At 40.5% G+C, this 19,130-nt stretch overlaps 1 protein-coding gene across 3 annotated transcripts in view; it reads left to right on the top strand.

The window, feature by feature from the left end:
* The window catches only part of cemip (cell migration inducing hyaluronidase 1), a 156,770-nt gene that overhangs the window by 43,381 nt on the left and 94,259 nt on the right, over positions 1-19,130 (top strand). For all 3 annotated transcript variants that reach the window (XM_082530610.1, XM_082530611.1, XM_082530612.1), the window contains exon 2: positions 14,895-15,080. In XM_082530610.1, coding sequence (XP_082386736.1) covers positions 15,026-15,080 — 55 coding nt within the window. In that variant the 5' untranslated portion in view covers positions 14,895-15,025. The remainder of the gene's footprint in view (positions 1-14,894; positions 15,081-19,130) is intronic.

The raw sequence follows: 19,130 nt of genomic DNA, 5'->3' as shown, positions 1-19,130 counted from the left end.
TGCTTATGAGTTAGCAGATTTAATATTTTCTTTTTCGTCACGTGGGTGCTGGTCATGTTGTCACAACAGGGTTCCTTGCATTTGGAGAAAGTGCATTATTGTGCAGTTGACAAACAAAACCCAAAGTCACTCAATGACCACAGCCCTTTGTAATCACTGAGAAGTAATGGCAAATGCCTAAAGATTAAATAAGGGTATTTAGGGTTATGTTGATCTTGGTCTAGGTATGCCAGGATCCCCGTGTGGGGCATCATGTCATGGGCCTTCTTGTAATCAGTCCAGGCAGTGCAGGTTGGTCAGCCTGGTCTTGCAGTCTCGGCTGACTGCTCGGTCTACCAGTAGCTTGTGTTTTGCGCCTCTGGTATTCTTGCCAATTCCTTTCTGTGCTCCTCTCATGTATTGAGAGGAACAGCCAACCCAATCTGAAAAGATGAGCCGAGTTGTCAACTGTGGAAACATCATATGTTGCTAGTTTGCTTTACGATAACAAACATAACCCAAGGATTCCCGTTTGAAACCATCAGCAGACTCCCTAATCCTCCTCAATCCGTTTTCCCTCCCATGTCCTCTAATTACTGTAAAAACATTTCTGATTTCTTCACTGGAAAGATAAACAGCATCAGGTCACAGTTCAAGTCTGTACTTCTTCAAGTCTCTCACCCAGTTCTGTTGTCCAAGTTCAAACTAAATTCCTCAAAGCTTTTTGACAGTCTCATACATGCACACTTAATCCTGCCCAGTGGACATTATCCCTCCTAAATTCATTAAAGTCATCTCCCCCCGGCTCCTCTCTATTATAAATCACTCCCTTTCATTCAAGATTACCGTAAAGCAGCCAGTGTTTGTCCTCTGCTGAACCCACTGCTCCACCCTTCCCCTGCAGCTGACCACACCCTGCTACACAATGCTTACGCTAACAAGAAATGTGTAAGTTCAAGTACTGATTGCACATTATTCTATAGCACTGAATATGTATTAATTAATACTATTTCACATAACGTCATGCAACATTGGCTCATGGGTAAATGTATACAAAAATCATCATATTTATCATATTACTTGTGTTGTGAAGACTAACATTGTAGGCATGGGTATTCCTTATATGGGGAAATAACAAGTTCTTCATTAAATTTTAATGTCTAGACCTTTTAGTATTTAGTGATGATTGGTTTGTGGTGACAGGAAATTACTGTCAGTCAGTGTAAGGTCCTGAAGTTAAGGATTCCTGTGCGTGTTTGTTTGCACTGAACACTTAATGTGCGACTTATTTTCCTGCAAACGAATCCAGTCTGAACTCACTCACACACACACGCATCCATACCTGCTCCACCCCCTCACGCCTGTTAGAATGTGTGTTGAGGCAGGTCTGCTATCAAAACTGGCTGACTGCTGAGTGAATCATATTACCCATTGTCACTGCAGACCTCAGGATGTTGCTAATGATATACATATTTTTAGCACCGAGTTAGGCTCTCCATGTGCCCTAAGCAAAATATGATCCATTCGTCCCCACAAATATGTTAATGTCTGCAGTTTACAGTAACCAGATTTATGGTTTCTCATATGAAACAATAGGTGGAAAAAGCTGACATTTCCTTTTAGATTTTCACTACAGGAAATGCATTTTTACACTATATTACCAAAAGTATTCAATCACCCATCCAGGTCAATGAATTCAGCTGCACTAATTACTTCCACGGTCACTGGTGTATAAAGTCATGCACCTAGGCATGCAGACTGCTTCTACACAGATTAGTGAAAGAATGGATGACTCCCAGAAGCTCAGTGAATTCCAGCATGGTACCATGATAGGATGGCACCTGTGCAACAAGCCTAGTCATTAACTTTCTTTCCTACTGAATATTTCACATTGAACTATTTTTCAACCTTTAGTGGTTTTGTAACAAAGTGGAAGTGATTAGTAAGAGCAGCAATTTAGCCAAAAAGTGGTAGGCCACATTTAATAATGAAATGATGGAACACTGAACTACTGTTTTGCTGGGTATCGATGATTCCATAGTTCCTTCATCCTATTTGTGTAACCCCGCCTGCTGGGGTTACTTGCGTAGTAGCAGTCCAACAGCGCCCTATTTTCATCTCTTCCCACATGTGCCTTCTTGTTCCAGTAGCCCACATATACACCATATAAACACAGTATAACTTCTTCACTGTGTGTCAATCAGGTACATACATTCTTGAATTTGCATTGCGACAAAATGCGTGACAGCATCATTCGCCCAGGCTTGCTATTCTTAGTTAAGATTGTTGTTTTGATTTACCTAATCCTTATTCTGTAGTAACGCAAACACTTACTATCCCAGGTTTGTTTATGTTTTCCACATCTCGGTTTAAATTAACTTGGACAAGTTTGTTAAGTTAACATTTTATTTATTTCAACTGTTAGTTTGTCCAGTTTGCTTTGTTAGAGCTCACCTTACTTACCTGTGTTCCAGGAGCAAAGGGAGGAAGTGCTGCCTCACTTCCTGTATTTATAGCTTCCTAGTGCTGATGTCACAGGAAGGGACCGGGTGAAGAGGGGGGATGATGATCTCAAGCAAACAAAATCAGTTTTAGGGGTTTGTTTGCTTGAGAGTTATATGTACTGTTGTAAAATGCAATGGCTATACCTTTGAATTGTGTTTTATTGCTGGTACAGCGTAGCATCATAAGTGTTTGATTATGATTGTAATGTTTAGTAACACCCATTGAATGGAATATTCCACAGGAGAACATTGTGGTTGGGTAGCTTTGGGTAGAGTATTGAAGCAGAAGAACTCAGGTGTTTGAGAGAGGAGGACCAGGTTAGTGTAGCTGAGTGCATGTGACAGTCATTTTGGTTGGCTTAAGTTCAGTTGTGTTTATTTGTACCAAGTTAACTTTGGAGTTATTAAGCTTTTCTTATTTTTATAAATAATTTTGGTCACAATGATGATAAATAAATCACCTGCTACACTGGACAGCATCTGTCTCCTGCCGTTCTTTGGCCAATTTGTCATGCATGGAAATAAAAACCACAGATTGTTTATAAGGAATCATAAGAACTGCAGAGTGACAGAGCGTCTCCCTGTAACCATGGTTACTCATTCTTGTGAACAAATGTATGCTCACAATTTGAGAAGAGAAAAGGAGAGCAGCTGTTGTTTAAGCTTGACATCACTCTGAGCAGGATGCATGATTTTATGGTTACAATGTGATAGATTTGTGGGTATTTCTCGTTGTCCCCCTGATGGTAATAACTTGTGATGCTATAAGGAAAAATAAAAAGACACTAAAAAAGGTTTACATATATTTTTCATGGAATTTTGAAAACGTTCTCAGCATTCAGGCCTCTTCAGGTTTAATAGTTATCTGCCACTGATCCCTGTTGTGATGCATCTTTTTGCCCTTATTTTGACTCTCCCTTGATGAGCACATGATTAACAACGTTTTGTTAATATTCTGAAGTTATATAACTAGCCGTCTGTCTTCCTTGGAGAGAGGTTGCATGGAAAATATTTGTTTGCTTAAAAACTCTCCAGCATCAGGGCACATTTTCTATTCTTTTGATACACTGTTTAATGACATGCTCTTTTCCCTTGTGGCTTTCCTCCTTTATGTTCATGTCTTTCACGCAAAAGGCTGTAAGTGATGAATGTGTGAATCACTTTCTGTCAGCCAGCACAAAGCAGTGCAACAATAAGGCTTTTGCAAAGGCTGACTGCTGTTTGGAGAGGAATACAACAGCAGGAGCCAGCCCTGGAGAAACAATACCACTGGATTTAAAACCACCTTCATTTTCGTCACCTCCATATTGCTGCCTTTCGTTTCCTGCTTTCTTTTCTTTTTGTTCTACAAGTGGTATCGCGATGTGAATCCATTTCCACTTGAGCCTTTATTCTTTTAAAACAAGTTTTGCTCAGCTAGAACATGGATGTCAACTGAATAGGAGGTCAAGAGTAATTACTAACCTTGCTAAAAGCTGAGCAGCGCAATAGCAAATAGCTTTTCCACTTAGCTGTATGTCACAATTCTTGACAATATGCTTTATCCCTTTCACACATAGTGGTCACTACAGTGGACAGCTATTCAAAAGCTGTTTTCTTGTATTCGTGTCAGTGTTGATGGTATACTTGTACATAAACCACTCCATTGGGCACTGATGTGTCACTCCATACCCTGCCACCCACTTGTCAGCCAGTGGACATGTATAAGTGGACATGTAAAACACTTTTTGAAAAGTACATGTTTAAAAACTGAAGTTCAAAAATCTTTTTTTCATGTCTAAAGATGAATAAAAATACTTGAGAAAAAAAATCCAGATTGAGGTTGTCATAATGCATGCATGAAAGGGTTAATAATGTCACTAAAGCTGAGAACAGGAGAAACAATTATTTATTTTTTTTTATTAAATATTAGCATTTACTGCCATGGTCTTTTTCCATTCCTGTGCTAAAAACACAAAACAAACCCTCTTCCCCTGCAGTCCCTTGTCAACTGTCCATGAACACATAATAGGGGTGAGTAGGGATGAAGGGTGTGTTGCAGGTACAAGGGAAATGGGGTATAACATTATTTCCTTATTCTTGAGCAGTGGTCCCTCTAAGCTGCACACCTGCGCAATCACGCACTGGCACGGTCTCCGCGCACAGAAAATCTGCTTTGTGCACAAAAAAAATCTAACCTGAATTGAAATTAAAATAAATATGTTAACAATTCATTCTGTTCTGCAGTGTGAGTCAGTAAGTGATCAGTGACTGGCTGCTCCAGACAATGATGCGATTCACATTCGTATATACGCAGCTAATCAACGTCGTTGACAGGCCATGACAGCGTCCTTATGTGCCGACACCGGTGTTTTAGCGAGCAAACGGCGTGGCTGATGTGGAGTGAAGCCACGTTAATGACAACGTGTACAACCACTGGAGATGTGAGCCGTCACAGATGGCACAATTCACGGGAAACGTTTGGCACTCTCCGCCTATGAGCAAAAACAAAAACAAAAAAACCCCAGCCTTTCCTATTGGTGGAAAAATGTACCATGTCGACCAATCAAAAAATGGTATGGCAACATGGCATTTAGTTGTTTAGGAAGGGGGAAGTTTTAGGAGTGACGGCGTGCTTTGAGATGTGAGAGATTTAGTTAGTGTGTTGTCTTGTGTAGTTAGTGTGTAGTGTAGTCAGTAGTGTTGTTGTGTGTGTCAGAACAATGAGGCGACTGCTGAGTGTTACAGGTGTTACAGGAGTGATACATCTGCTGTTGTCAGGGCTGCAGGTATCAGGCTGTTGTTCTCCTTCATCTCATAGTGCAGAGAAATTATGTTTTGGAGTGGCACAAATAATTTGTGTGGCATCAAATTTGATGCAGAACAGCTGATTGTTCTGTAAATAGTGTTAAATGTTTATTTAAAAAAACACATTGGCTGCATTTTTAGGTAAACAGCTGCAAAAAACTCAGTTACCTTTTTTGAAGAAGTAACTATATAATTAATTGCCAACATTGGTCTTTATATACTGTATTTTGCTGACAGAGAGTTAAAGACTCTCTCCCAGACTACAGATTCATACTCATAATACAACTCGGTGTTTTATTTATGGTACGGGACTGCTCAGGGAGTTTGTGTGTTTGTTCAGACACATGAAAAATTAGAGGGAACATTGTTCCTGAGCAAGTAACTTTAAGGTCTCAGGTGGAAGCAGCAGCAGTTACATGAAAAATTAACTCTCTACAGTATTGTTAATAAGTCTTTCTGTCAGATTTAGTGTATTTTTCAGACCATAAGGTGCACCGGATTACAGCGGGGAAAATAAGTATTTGACACATCAGCATTTTTATCAGTAAGGGGATTTCCAAGTGGACTATTGACACAACATTTCCACCAGATGTTGCCATCAAGCCAAATATTGAAGTCATACAATCAAATCAGAACATATAAGTATACAAGTTAAACCATAATAAATAAAGTGAAATGACACAGGGAATAAGTATTGAACACACTTTATTCAATACTTTGTAGAAAAGCCTTTGTTGGTGATTACAGCTTCTAGACGCCTCTTGTATGGATAGACCAGTCGTCTGCATTGCTCAGGAGTGATTCTGGCCCATTCTTCCACACAAACGGTCTTTAAATCTTGAAGGTTCCTTGGGCCTCTTTTATGAACTTTAATCTTCAGTTCTCTCCATAGATTTTCTATGGGATTTAGGTCAGGTGATTGACTGGGCCATTCAAGCAACTTGATTTTCTTTCTTTGAAACCACTTCATTGTTTCCTTGGCCTTGTGTTTGGGATCATTGTCTTGCTGAAATGTCCACCCTCTTTTCATTTTTAGCTTCCTGGTAGATGGCAGCAGATTTTTATCCAGAATGTCCCGGTACATCTCTCCATTCATCCTGCCTTCAATAATATGAAGTCTGCCAGTACCCCTTGCTGAAAAGCAGCCCCAAACCATGATGCTTCCACCCCCAAACTTGACTGTTGGTATGGTGTTCTTGGGGTGGTGAGCAGTGCCATTTCTTCTCCAAACATGGTGTGTAGAATGACTGCCAAAAAGTTCAATTTTGCTTTCATCTGACCATACTATAGTCGTCCAATAATCCACAGGCTTCTCCAAATGCTGTTGCGCAAATTTTAACCGAGCCTTGACATGCTTTTTGTTCAGCAATGGAGTCTTGCGTGGTGAGCGTGCATGGATGCCATGGCGGTTCAGTGCATTGCTTATAGTTTTCTTTGAAACAACAGTACCTGCTGATGCAAGGTCTTCCTGAAGTTCTGTCCGAGTGGTTCTTGGCTCTTGGAGAACCCTCCTGATTATTCTTTGGACTCCTCGGACAGGGATCTTGCGTGGAGCACCTGATCGTGGCAGGTTTATGGTGAACTGATGCACTTTCCATTTCCGGATAATGGCCCCCACAGTGCTCACAGGAACATTCAGCATTCTGGAAATGCACCTATAACCATTCCCATCAAAATGCTTTTCAACGATAAGATTACGAAGATCTTGAGAGAGTTCTTTGCTTTTACCCATCATGAAGTCTTTCCTGTGTGCCTTCTGGGTAATGAGGAGCCTTTATAGGCCATCAATTAGGACTAAAGCAGCTGATATCAATTAGTACTGATAGGGGACAGGATTTCTCTATCAATACTGACAGATTTCAGGTGATCTCCTGGCTTTCTATGTCATTTTGCCCCTTGTTATCTCCATGTATTCAATACTTATTCCCTGTGTCATTTCACTTTATTTATTGTGGTTTAACTTGTATACTTATATGTTCTGATTTGTTTGTATGACGTCAATATTTGGCTTGATGGCAACATCTGGTGGAAATGTTGTGTCAATGGTCCACTTGGAAATCCCCTTACTGATAAAAATGCTGATGTGTCAAATACTTATTTTCCCCGCTGTATAAGGCGCATTAAGCAAAACTAAACAATCAGATAAGTCAAACTTTACTCAACTCATTCTTCTTGCTTTCTTCACTTCCGCACCATTGATTCATTAATGTTGAATTCGGCTCGGTTGCTCCATCCTCGTATTGTGGATGGATTATCTCAGTTGTTCTCCTGACTGAAGTTTGGTCCATTTACAGCATCCTGCCATGCATTTGTCTCTAACCATCAGGAACCCTCACATTAACTTTCATTAAGTGGAAAAAAGTTAGCGTTCATCCTCCAGCTTCACTGTTTATGTTATGCTAACATAGCTGTGTCGCTAGCCACCACGTAGCACATCATTATATAGCAGCTAGCCCAACTTCAGTAACCCTACAAACGTCACTGCTGTTTAGTTTTCTGTCTTCATTTATGTTGGAAGTGATAGCAGAGCTGTACGTTTGAATTCTTTCATAAATCTCTCAGTCAGAACATGCTATATCATGCTTAGGTGGAAACTAGCGAGCTAACTTCCTGTTAACTTCTAACTCCATTAAATTTAATAAATCCTGTTTTCATGGATGCCTGGATGTTAAACTTAATTGTTATACCTGGTAAAGCAGCAACGCTGATCATTTTATTAAAGATGAAAGAATTTAGACAGTTTTTAACTCTCAGTGATGCCGCAGTGTTTGTTTGACTTTGGGACCTGAAGCTGACGGAGTTTTCGACCCAGATTACTCCGAGTCCGCAAGGCTCCTGACTACAGTAACCGTAATGCTCCGACAATCCATCAAGCGGTGGGGCTTCGTAGCTAAATTTAGTGGTAACAAAACAAATTTTTGAGCGCCGTGTGCCACATAAAATTGGTTCGAGGTCACTAAGCACAACCAGAATTCATACCGGATTATGAGGCACACTGTCGATTTTAAGTGCACCTTATAGTGCAGAAAATACGGTAATTATTAATTAAATGAAAGTGTCAGAACACTGTTCTAAGTTGTTCTTTGTAGACCCTTTGGTATAAATGACAATAGTGTACAGTGTGTTGTGTACAATATTGTTTGCTAAAAGATGCATACAAATAGAACATACATTACTTAAAAGCTGACAAAAATGCTGTACCTTTGCATCCAAATGGCCATCTGTTATATCAGATGTGCTAGAGTTGCAGCTGAGAAGTTCACTTTTGTCAGTGGTTACTGACCGCTTACTATCATAAGGTTTTCATTTTGATAAAGTGGAGGTAGAAATTTAAATCACAGTTTTCAGAGTTTTTCATATCTCTTGGGCTAGGTAATACAAAGGCAGCTCTATTGTATTTGAAAGCCTCTTATCCATACAGACCACAGCTGTTCATTTTGGCCTTAGCATTGGGCTGGATTTTAATTGGTTCTATTTGATATTTTTGTGAGAATACCGTTAGGTTTAAATGACTGATAATAACTTCTGTAAGATTCCACACCTCATAATTTGAATCAAGTAGCATGTCCTGTACTTAGAAGAGTAGCTTGTAAGGCTCAAGTTAAAGCATGGACTGTATGTAGAAGATTGATTTACATACCTCTTTCTATTTCACCCACCCATCAGGTTCTGTTCTCCACATTTTCAATCCTCACTAACCATTTGGCAGTTACCGTATTGGTTCTTTAAAACCAGAAGTTACAAAATTTGAATGAGATGGGGATTTGCTAAGTAACCCCAATCTAAGTGATCATGGCCCTAACTTTAAGCCTTACTGGTATCCAGAGGGGTGAGTTATGAGAAAAATCAGCTCCCATGGGAAGTTGAAACTGTTTTTGACCTAGGCTGTAAACATGCATATTAACATGAGAGTCTATGGGATTTACTTGTTTTTTTTTTGTCTTATCATGGTACTGGAGCTTTTTCAGACCCCCCGTTTGATTCTAGAGTACTACTAACAGAAACACATGCACTGAACCTGTTTTCACTGCCAAGTCAGGAGCCTTTTAGTCCTTAGAGAAGACAGCATGTGAACTCACTCATGAGGCACTCACACTCAATGCATCAACGAGAACACAAACTAAAGGGTAATCTGAACAGCTCTGCAAGCTCATTTATATGAACTTCTACACCGTCTTAAGTGTGCATCAGTCCAGCTCCTCGAGGAGTATTTAGATTGCACAGTCACAATAATAAATGCAGTTTAAAAACGGCTGCACATACAGGGTCTCACTTATGCACTAAATCATTATTTTAAACAACTGGTTTTGATTTACTTCTGTAAATCCCCTTATCCACCAAGCAACTTTACTATAATGCATCGCATTGGATTTGACAACTTGCACAATTTATGATGGTATAACACATCTGTTCTTACTTATGATGTTATTATTATTGTTGTTCTTGTGTGGTATTGCACTGCTGATGATAATGTTTCCCAAATATACTATACCCTCAGCTGCAAATGGAAGAATCTTTTGTGCATTCAGATTCAGGTAGTGCTGTCTTTTTAGTGGAATAAAAAAACATTCTGATGTGATTTTTCCATGCTTATCTTTTCAACAAGTGAAAACTTAGATTTGAGTTACGTATGACTTACATTTACAACAAAAGATTTTGAGACGATTCGGTTAATATGGAGACAAGACTTTCATTTCTAAAAATAAAACTGTGCAGTGATGTCACTAGGAAACGAAACAGTAGGGCTGAACGATTATGGAAAATAATCTAATTGCGATTTTTTGCCCCAATATTGCGATTGCGATGCGATATGCGATTATTTTTTAAGGTCTTTGTCTTCTGTATTATTAAACAAAGACAAGCAATACATCATATAGTATGGCCAATACTATATTACATTAATTTTAAACTGTTCTTTCCTGGAAGACAGACCTCTGTTATGATGACATGAGGTGATGCATGAATTGATGACTGACATTTTTATTTAACTTCTTCAATCACAACAGTATATTTGAACATACACAACAGTTTATTTTTAGCTTACAAACATCTGAGCATAAAGTGGTGACAAGGAACCCTGGTGTAAACATTAAAATGAAAGTCAGTACAATGTGCAGATTGCAGAAATATACATAAACAAAATCAGTGGCTTTACCACACTCAGTTTTTCGACATCTGTGAACTACTAGACAGTCATTCAATTAAAAAATAATATTAAATAAATAAAACTAATAAATAAAAAATACACACATCTTACTGATCTCTGCAGTCAGTAACATTACACATAAAGTGCAAACATAATAGCAATTGTATAAACACACACACAAACACGCCTTTAAATTAAAACTGGCTGAACATCTTGATTATCTGCAGTAAGTAACAGCAACACAGCACAAACTAAAGTGCACAATGAGTATGGCTCAGTTAGCCATAATCATCCTAGCTCACAGGTTTTTTGCTAGGAAGACTAGCATATCTACTTTTGCTGGCTTTAAGGATGAGCGAGTGCAGGTCACTATATTCCCTCCAGTGCTGAACAGACACTCTGAGGGGGCACTTGTGGCTGGCACACACAGATATTTGCGGGCCATCTTGCACAGTCGTGGAAAGTGAATGTTGTGCGACTTCCACCAGGCTAAGGGATCATCCTCTCCGTCAATGACAGGGGTCAACAGGTAACTATTCAACTCTGCCTCCACGACATCTTCAAGTGGCAGAGGCAAAGCTGAAGAGGCCGCACTGGTTTTAAAAAGACTACCAAGAGTCTTCTTTGCCTTTCCCCCAGAGGCCTGTGCACTTGGAGAATTTTGAGCAGTTTCAGTGCGAGACCTCTTCTCCTGCCAGATGGGAAGAGAGACATTACTTTTGCAGTTAGCTTATTTTTAAATATTATGTGTTTGTGGAAATATAATTTTCAAGGATTTACCTGATTATGTGTACGTCTAGCCGATTCCACCATTTCTGTCTTCAGTCGGGCCTTAATGGCAGGAAGGTTGTCTGCGCTGATGTATTGCGTTTTGAACCTAGGGTCCATGAACGACGCAACATCCAAAAGCTCCTGGGTGTTGAGGTCACTATACTTGTCGTTGAGGTATGCCAGGACCTTGGTTTTAATTGATCTAGTCAGATCAGTGTCCGCAGCATCTTCAGCCAAGACTGATGTTGCCAGAAGATGGAGAACTGGCTTGAGGTAGGAGATGCTCACATACTCTTCTCCAGAAAGAGCATCAGTAAATTCGGAGAGAGGATGCAGTGCCTTATGAATGGACTCCAACACTTCAGCATCCTGCCAGGTTGGGATGAGGGAGCGTGCATGTCGGTCACCTGTCAATACCTGCGATATGGCTTTCATCTGTTCCAGCACTCTGGCAATCATTTTCTCTTTGGACCCCCATCTTGTAGCGCACTCAGTAATGAGAGAGTGCTCAGGAAGCTTAAGCTCCTTCTGTGCCTCAGTGAGTGCTGCCTTTTTCTTCCAACTGTGCGAGAAGTGCCCCACCAACTTCTTGCACAGCCCAATTGCTCTTGATACTCTACCATCTTTGATTGCATTTTCTGGAGGGAAAAAAAATAAAGTAAAAAGTAAAATTAGTGTTAGACATACAATTGCAGTTATGATGCAAGGTTTCACCATTTCTCTCTCTCTCTCTCAAATTCAAAGTTGCTTTATTAGCATGACTATGGGAACAGTGTTGCCAAAGCTATTGTTACATACATCATGACATACAAGAACATAAGACCATAAGACAAAAACAAAAAAGAAAATACATAAGAAGAGGTGGGTACATCAGGGTGGGGTTGACATAACATATCTAGAATTAACAGCAGTAAAGAACAAGATAAATAATAGTGTGGTGTGTTTGTAGGAGAGAGTGATACACAGGCTCGCACATACATGCATGCACACGCACACACTCTCTCTCTCTCTCTCTCTCTCTCTCTCACGGCAGTAACTTACCAATAGCAAGATGTAATCTGTGTCCGAAACACTGGAGCCTGGTCCATTCGTTCAGCTGTGCTGCTTTCACCATATTTGACGCGTTGTCCGTCGTTAGACAAGGTTGTCTTCAGGGAGATCCCAACACGCAAGCCCCTCTCTCAGGCCAGCAGCAATGTTTTCCCCTGTGTGGTCTTCGGGGAAGTAGGCCGTTTGTAGGCTGCGAGCTTCGAGGTGGAGGTCTTCGGTAATGTAATGCACCGTCAGACTTTGATAGGGCTCTGCTGTACGGCTTGACCACATGTCTGTTGTCGCCGCAAAAAACTCAACAGCCTTTAACTCCGCTGCGACCCTCCGCCTACATTGCATATGTAGCTCGGGTATTGCAGTCTGACTGAAATACGTGCGGGAGGGCATTCTGTACCTCTTATCCAGTGTAGTTACCAAATTATTGAACCCAGGCTTGGTCACCGTATTGACGGGCATCATGTCTTTCGCGATGCAGTGGGTTACTGCTTTGGTGATTTCCACGTGCCGTTTTGAAGTGCGTTCATATGGCGTAACACCATCAAACAGTTCGGTCAGTGATCCTTGCCGAGTAACGTTACTAGGTTTATTCTGCACACTACTAGATTTTTTAGCCATACATCTACCATACTCTGTTTTGTGCCGAGTCTTAAGGTGCTGGTACAAATTCGTAGTGTTTCTGCGAGATGTAGAAACTCTACCAAGACAGGTTTTACACAGTACCTGACTCTGTGCGACATCATCTGTTTTAAACCCAAAATATTCCCACACGGCTGATGTTCCATTCCTCTTTGGTACTAGCATCCCCGCAGGCTCTGGTTCTGTTGAACCTGAGGCCATTGTGTAGGCTACAGCTTTGCTTGCTAGTTCACTCTCGGTAGACTGTTTCAAAACTTTGCTCCCCGTGTCACGTGACCAGAGTGCAGCCTCTGTGGTTAGACAATCTCGTTTGATCATATCACATGTTTTACTCGCGCATGTCACGTAAACGGAGTATAATCGCAGCGTATAATCGCAGCCTTTGCGGTTAGAAAATTGCACTTGATCATGTCGCGATATTATCGCAAATGCGATATATCGTTCAGCCCTACGAAACAGTCCCGTAGGTTAGACAAACTGACAGCAAATGTATTTCCCAAAGAAATCTGATCTGGCACGAAGCGGAACCGCTGCTCACAGATCAACACCTCTCTTCTTAACCTAGCTTCAGCAAGTCTTTCCCATAGCATAACAGTAGGGCTCCTCAGTTGTATCCCTTTGTAGCTGATGCAGTTCTGCACATTACCCTTATACTTGAAAATCAGTACCGGTACCTTACCTCTAAAGAGAAAGCCAGCCACCCTTCGGAAAAAGCTCATTTCTGCCACTTGTATCCACAGCAAGATTAGAGGCCAGATTAAATAAACAGTGATTTCCACATGGAAATTTTGTTGTTCAACTATGACATCCACAAACCTCATATTTGCTTAAATGGGCTCCTCGCAAGAAAGAAAAACAATCTTTTATTTTCCTTTTGTTGCAACCGCCTCATCATTAATTATTTGCTGCCAGACAAGATAAACATATTACACTAATACGCAGGGGAGGAAACCTGGGAGAAATGTTTGCTGTGAGCGCACACATGAATACAGCCAAGACGAATGGCAGAGCATTTTCACAATCTTTCATTCATACTGGACACTGATAAAGTATATTTGAAAAAAGGGGAAGGAAATAAGTAGCATTAACAAAATGAAGTCTAGCAAACAGACTGAGTCCATAGTTCATTAAGTTAGCATTGTTGTGAACAGTGATTCAGAGCTCATCGTCGGCCAGTGTACCATAGCTGACTGCACTGAGAAAGTCACACTAACTGTGTCCCCCATAGACAAACAGCAAGCTAATTATAAGATAAAATAAATGATGATTAATTATTATAGCACTCTTTTATGCTCACAGCATCTTGCTGCATTTCCCACATGGCAGCATGAACTAATTAAATCTAATCAAAGCATCAGGATACTGTGTTTTGTCATTAAGTGACTTTTTTTCAAAAACAGAACACACTTTCCATTAATTAATCTGCAGTGAACATTGCACAGATATTAAATAAGTAATTGAAAATGCAAAATGTTGCAGCATATTTTTAGGATGCGGTTGTATCCCTGTGCAGCAGCTGTGGTCAGTAACAACCTCAGTCACTGCTTCCAGCTTGGCTTCTTTATGGATGGGGAGACTGTGGATGCTGGTACCACTTTTAGGACACCTGGGAACGCCACCGTAAATCTGATGGCAAAATGGCAGATCCTCCCACAGTTCACTTGTGCTGTCTGTGTCTGTCCAAACATTTGGATGGATTTAAAGTATAGCATAGTGTGAGACAGTGGCTGCTGCAGTCAGTTATGAAAACTGAAGGAAAAATAGCAGCAACAGTGAATGTGATTTATTTCTACTTTACAAAACTATCCAGTATATCGTTAACAGAGCTATATGAAGTTACATAAGCCTGTAAGACATAGTAAAAAAAAAATCTAATGTTCTGAAATGCTAAATAAAGTGTATGACAAAGCTATCCTGAAATGTGGATAGCGTGTGATGTTCCATTACAGGTTTGTTCATTCAATCTTTGTCTATTTGTACATGTCTGACTGATCCCTTTGCATTTCAATGTGATATTGTAGGTGCTTTTGGTGGCCTCCCTCTGTGAACTTGGCACTTGGTACTCTGAAACCACCTCTGAAGCCCACTGGGAGGTCTGCCGCAGCCTTTGAAAGCCTCAGGTGCAAAGTTGGTCAGCGGCAGGCTGACAGAGATGAAGACGTGCGTCGTGTTCCTGGCAGCTCTGCTGCTCCCGACCATCCACGCAGGTAAGAAAAGCCAATTTACTCTGTGTCTGAGTGTGTGTATGTACTTACCCACAGTGGGAAGTGCACGTTTCATGAAACTTATGGTAAATTTGCATAGGCATGTGTTTTTTGTATAGGGTAAGAATGTTTTCACACAAATTTAATTGAACATGTTTCAGAAGTCGTTTGGTATATTCTGATATAACCTTTGAAACCTAAGATGTGCTGCCATGTTCTTTTTTTTAAAAAGAGGTTTTTATCACTTGACGACTTTTCTAACCAAGCCATATTTGCTCAGTCTAATTGCACTGTCATGAACTTTAACATGCTAACCGAGTCTGAGATGTCACAGTCACAATAATTTTCATGTCGAAGCAGACATGAAAACTATTATGAAATGAGTTAGAATATGGTGTTAGTGCTGCCTCTGCAACCCATTTCCACCCCAGTTCCTGCTTTCATGCTTTTTCTGCTATGTTGTTGAATCTTCCCGGCCTTTTGGCTTTTGGACTACAGTGGATCTTACATAGTGGTCTGTGGGCTAATGTCCCCAGGACCACATATTGCCATGAACACCTCCCTGCATACACACATAGACTGACAAGGTGGAAAGAAGACCAGCCGCTCTGCCGCTGACAGAATACCAATGTTGCTCTCTTTGAGCTGGATTTGGAAATTGCATGCTGTTTTCATTTAAAGACAAATCTTTTCTACTCGTGAGTCTGCCCGACTGTGACCGTAACAGCCAGAAAGATGTGTTGGACTACAGCAGTTCTCCGGTGCCCAAATGAAATACATCAACAGAAAAACCTAATTTCTCCTTTTATTTTCATGACAATTGAGCATATTTGTGGTAGGCCACAAATCAACCGGTAATCTGGACATATCAGCTTGTCTGAGTGATAACCTACTGACAAATTCCATTTCGGGGATGCTATTGAAGCTGCTGCAGTCAGCATGGACTCGCTACACCTCATCTCCACCCCAGCTCTTTCATTTCATGCTATTTATAGTTCTGACTTAATCAGTATAAAGGATATTGACACTGATGCTTGCACTGTTCTGTGCAGTGTTTTCCCCACTCTTCAGGGTCAGCGTAGGAACATTTTATCAGCTGATCCATCCCTTTCTCTAAAAGCAACCAGAGAATTTCTTCCTTCATCATCATGACGTTCTTAATTGACTTGAAATGACATTTTTTCTGTGGCACTGACAGGTAATATGAACATTTTGTGTAACGTGGTAATATAAGTGAGCTACACAATAGCATTTCTAAAACATACATTTCATCAGACACCGTCCCTCTTTGGCATACTAATGGATGTAAATACATGCTTAAAGAAAAAATAACAGATGTGCAGAACATAGATAAAATAACAAGTGCTGGCTGTAGTGAAATCAATCAGCAGGAAGCACTGTGATCTATGATGTTCACCTGCAAGAATACTATTATCAACTTGTGGATTTACAGCTAAAGAGGTTTGATGGATGCTAATGTTTTTCATCAGATTGATGTCCCAGACTGGGAGAGAAGGAACGGGGGAGGCAGTGAGAGGAGAGCTGTTGTTTGGCTTGACTGAACTGAGCAGCAAAATTGGATGATTTAGGGACGCTGAATTAAATAACCAAAGATTTCCACCAACCCCTTCCTCACACATAGTAAAATACAGTGCATGCACATGTATGACATATGCATGCGCATACACTCTGCGTACATGCCTGTGGACAGAAAGAAAAGACATTCAATCTCTCTCTCTCACACACATACACACACTCGTTTTCATATCTTAGTGAGGACATCTAATTGACATAATGCTTTCCCCAGCCGCTTACCCTACCCATCAGAACAGAATGCCTAACCCTGACCCTTTGCCTGAACCCTAAACCTGACATTAAAACAACATTTTGAGCCTCAAAAATGTCTTCAAACTCAATGAGACGGGCGTTTTGTCCCCATAAGGGACAGTTGGTCTCCACAAGTATCACAAAGACGTCTAAACACACACACACACACACACACACACACACACACACACACACACACACACACACTACAGGCTTGTGTTTACCTGGATTTTGTACGAGAAAGTAGAATTCTTTATCTCAAAGGCATTGGGCCAAGCAAGGTCACAACCAATCCTGACCCAACATTGTGTGTGTGTGTGTGTGTGTGTGTGAGAGAGAGAGTGTGCCTAAAGCATTACAAAAGTTCTTCCACTTTAAACTTAACACACGTATCTGCATCTTTCTTCATGGCTCTTTTTTAATGCAGCTTTAGTCAGACTGCAAACGGAGAAAATCTTTCTCATCACAACCATAAGAGCTCTCCAATCTGATGCAGATCTACTTTTTATTAGAGGCTTAGTAATGGTGCTGCATATCAATGAGCGGCTCGAACTCTGAGGAATTTGGTGACATCATGATACGTGAGCATAACTGGAAGTAATCTGAATTTTTTTTAGTTTAGTTTAGTTGTTCTTTCTTCTATGAATTAGTGGGCAGGCAAAGAATGACTGATGAAGAATGATTTTAGTCTTATGTCCTGGTTCACCATTTAATGCAGCTGGATTCAACTGCCAATATTGCTGTTTGCAGTCGGTTTTATAACCAGTATGACCTGAAAAATATATGGGAGATGGACTTTAATGATTCAGAATGTGAATGACAATGAGATATCATGTAGTAGAGGACGCTGATGCCAAAGTGGCCTTCTCCCATATAGTACACAACAGGATGTACTTCAGAAGAATTCGCATTACTGGACAGTAGGGCTGTTCGATTTTGCATAAAATGAGAATCACGATTTTTTGGCTTAGAATTGAGATCACGATTCTCTCACCATTTTCTTTTCCAGTATAAATATTTATCGCACTTATTAACTGCACATCAACTTCGTAACAGTTGAGACTGAAAATAAAAACAATAAATAAACATAAAAACAACAAATGTCTCACGTTTTGTTGTTGCTGCAAAATGTTGTCCTGCTTGAAATTCCGTCTCCACCGTTGCTCGACGCTGCCTGTACAGAGCAGGTAGTGCAACAATAGAAAAATAGTTGCGGGACGGCACTGTGTAGCGTTTGTCTAGGGTGTTGATCGTTTTCCTAAATCCCTCGTTTTGCAGTGTTGATGGAGCCATATCTGTGGTCAGGTGATAAGTGATAGCCTCCGTAATTTCTTTGAGGTCGACGGGTAAAGGGAAGCGCTGTATAAGGTTCCCGTTTGTTTGGGTGGTTGACCGGGACGGATTTTCTCCTGTCACTTTCTCGTCATCGCTGACGTGCTCGCCGTTGTTTTTTCCTGCTAATTTTAGCATCACACGGCACAGCTTCTGTATCACGTGGTATAAGGCTCCGCCCTCGTCATTTGTTGAGCAGGAAGAGTGAGCGCTTGTTTTCATGCAGAGTACGTCCCGGATCAAAATACGCTACAATCGTCGTCTTTTTTTATTTTATTTTTTTAATCGTTGTCATTTGGAAATGAGATCGCACATAAGTATGAATCGAGATCGCGGTTTTCTAACGATTAATCGTGCAGCCCTACTGGACATACTCAGTGTCTGAGCGTCTTTAGAAGAGGGAGCTGCTTGGAAACAATGTGTAGGAGGCCACACGGGCCTAACTTGATCATTGTTACTCTAACATCAATCCCGTGTGGCTGTGTAATAAAACATGAGTAATGTTAATGTCTATATTTCCAGCAATGTTGCTGGGTTTGCAGCCTGTTACAAAAGATTATTTTCATGGCTATGAATAATTTACTCCATAATAACTCCACAGCAGGTAAGGTTTTTCAACTTACCTGGATTTTTTAATGCTTATAGTTAGAGGCCACTTTAAAAGACAGGCTTGTTGAGAAATTGGAAGCTGTACCATATTGTCTTTATTTTTCAGATTTAAAGTGTAACAAATACAATAATAATAACTGCATTCATATTTAAAAATATAAATTAAAAAGTTTTTTTTGCAGGCCAATAAAAATGTGCAAGGGCTGTAAGACTGAGGCACTGACCTGGGGCTGTCTCTTAATCCACTTACAGTGGTGTCCTGTTTGATTGCATTTTTAAGAACTT

This window comes from Aulonocara stuartgranti (genome assembly GCF_965226115.1).
Source record: "Aulonocara stuartgranti genome assembly, chromosome: 1".
In the NCBI taxonomy this organism is placed as follows: Eukaryota; Metazoa; Chordata; class Actinopteri; order Cichliformes; family Cichlidae; genus Aulonocara; species Aulonocara stuartgranti.
Note: the sequence above shows the minus strand (reverse complement) of the source record. Positions and strands in the feature narration are given on the sequence as shown.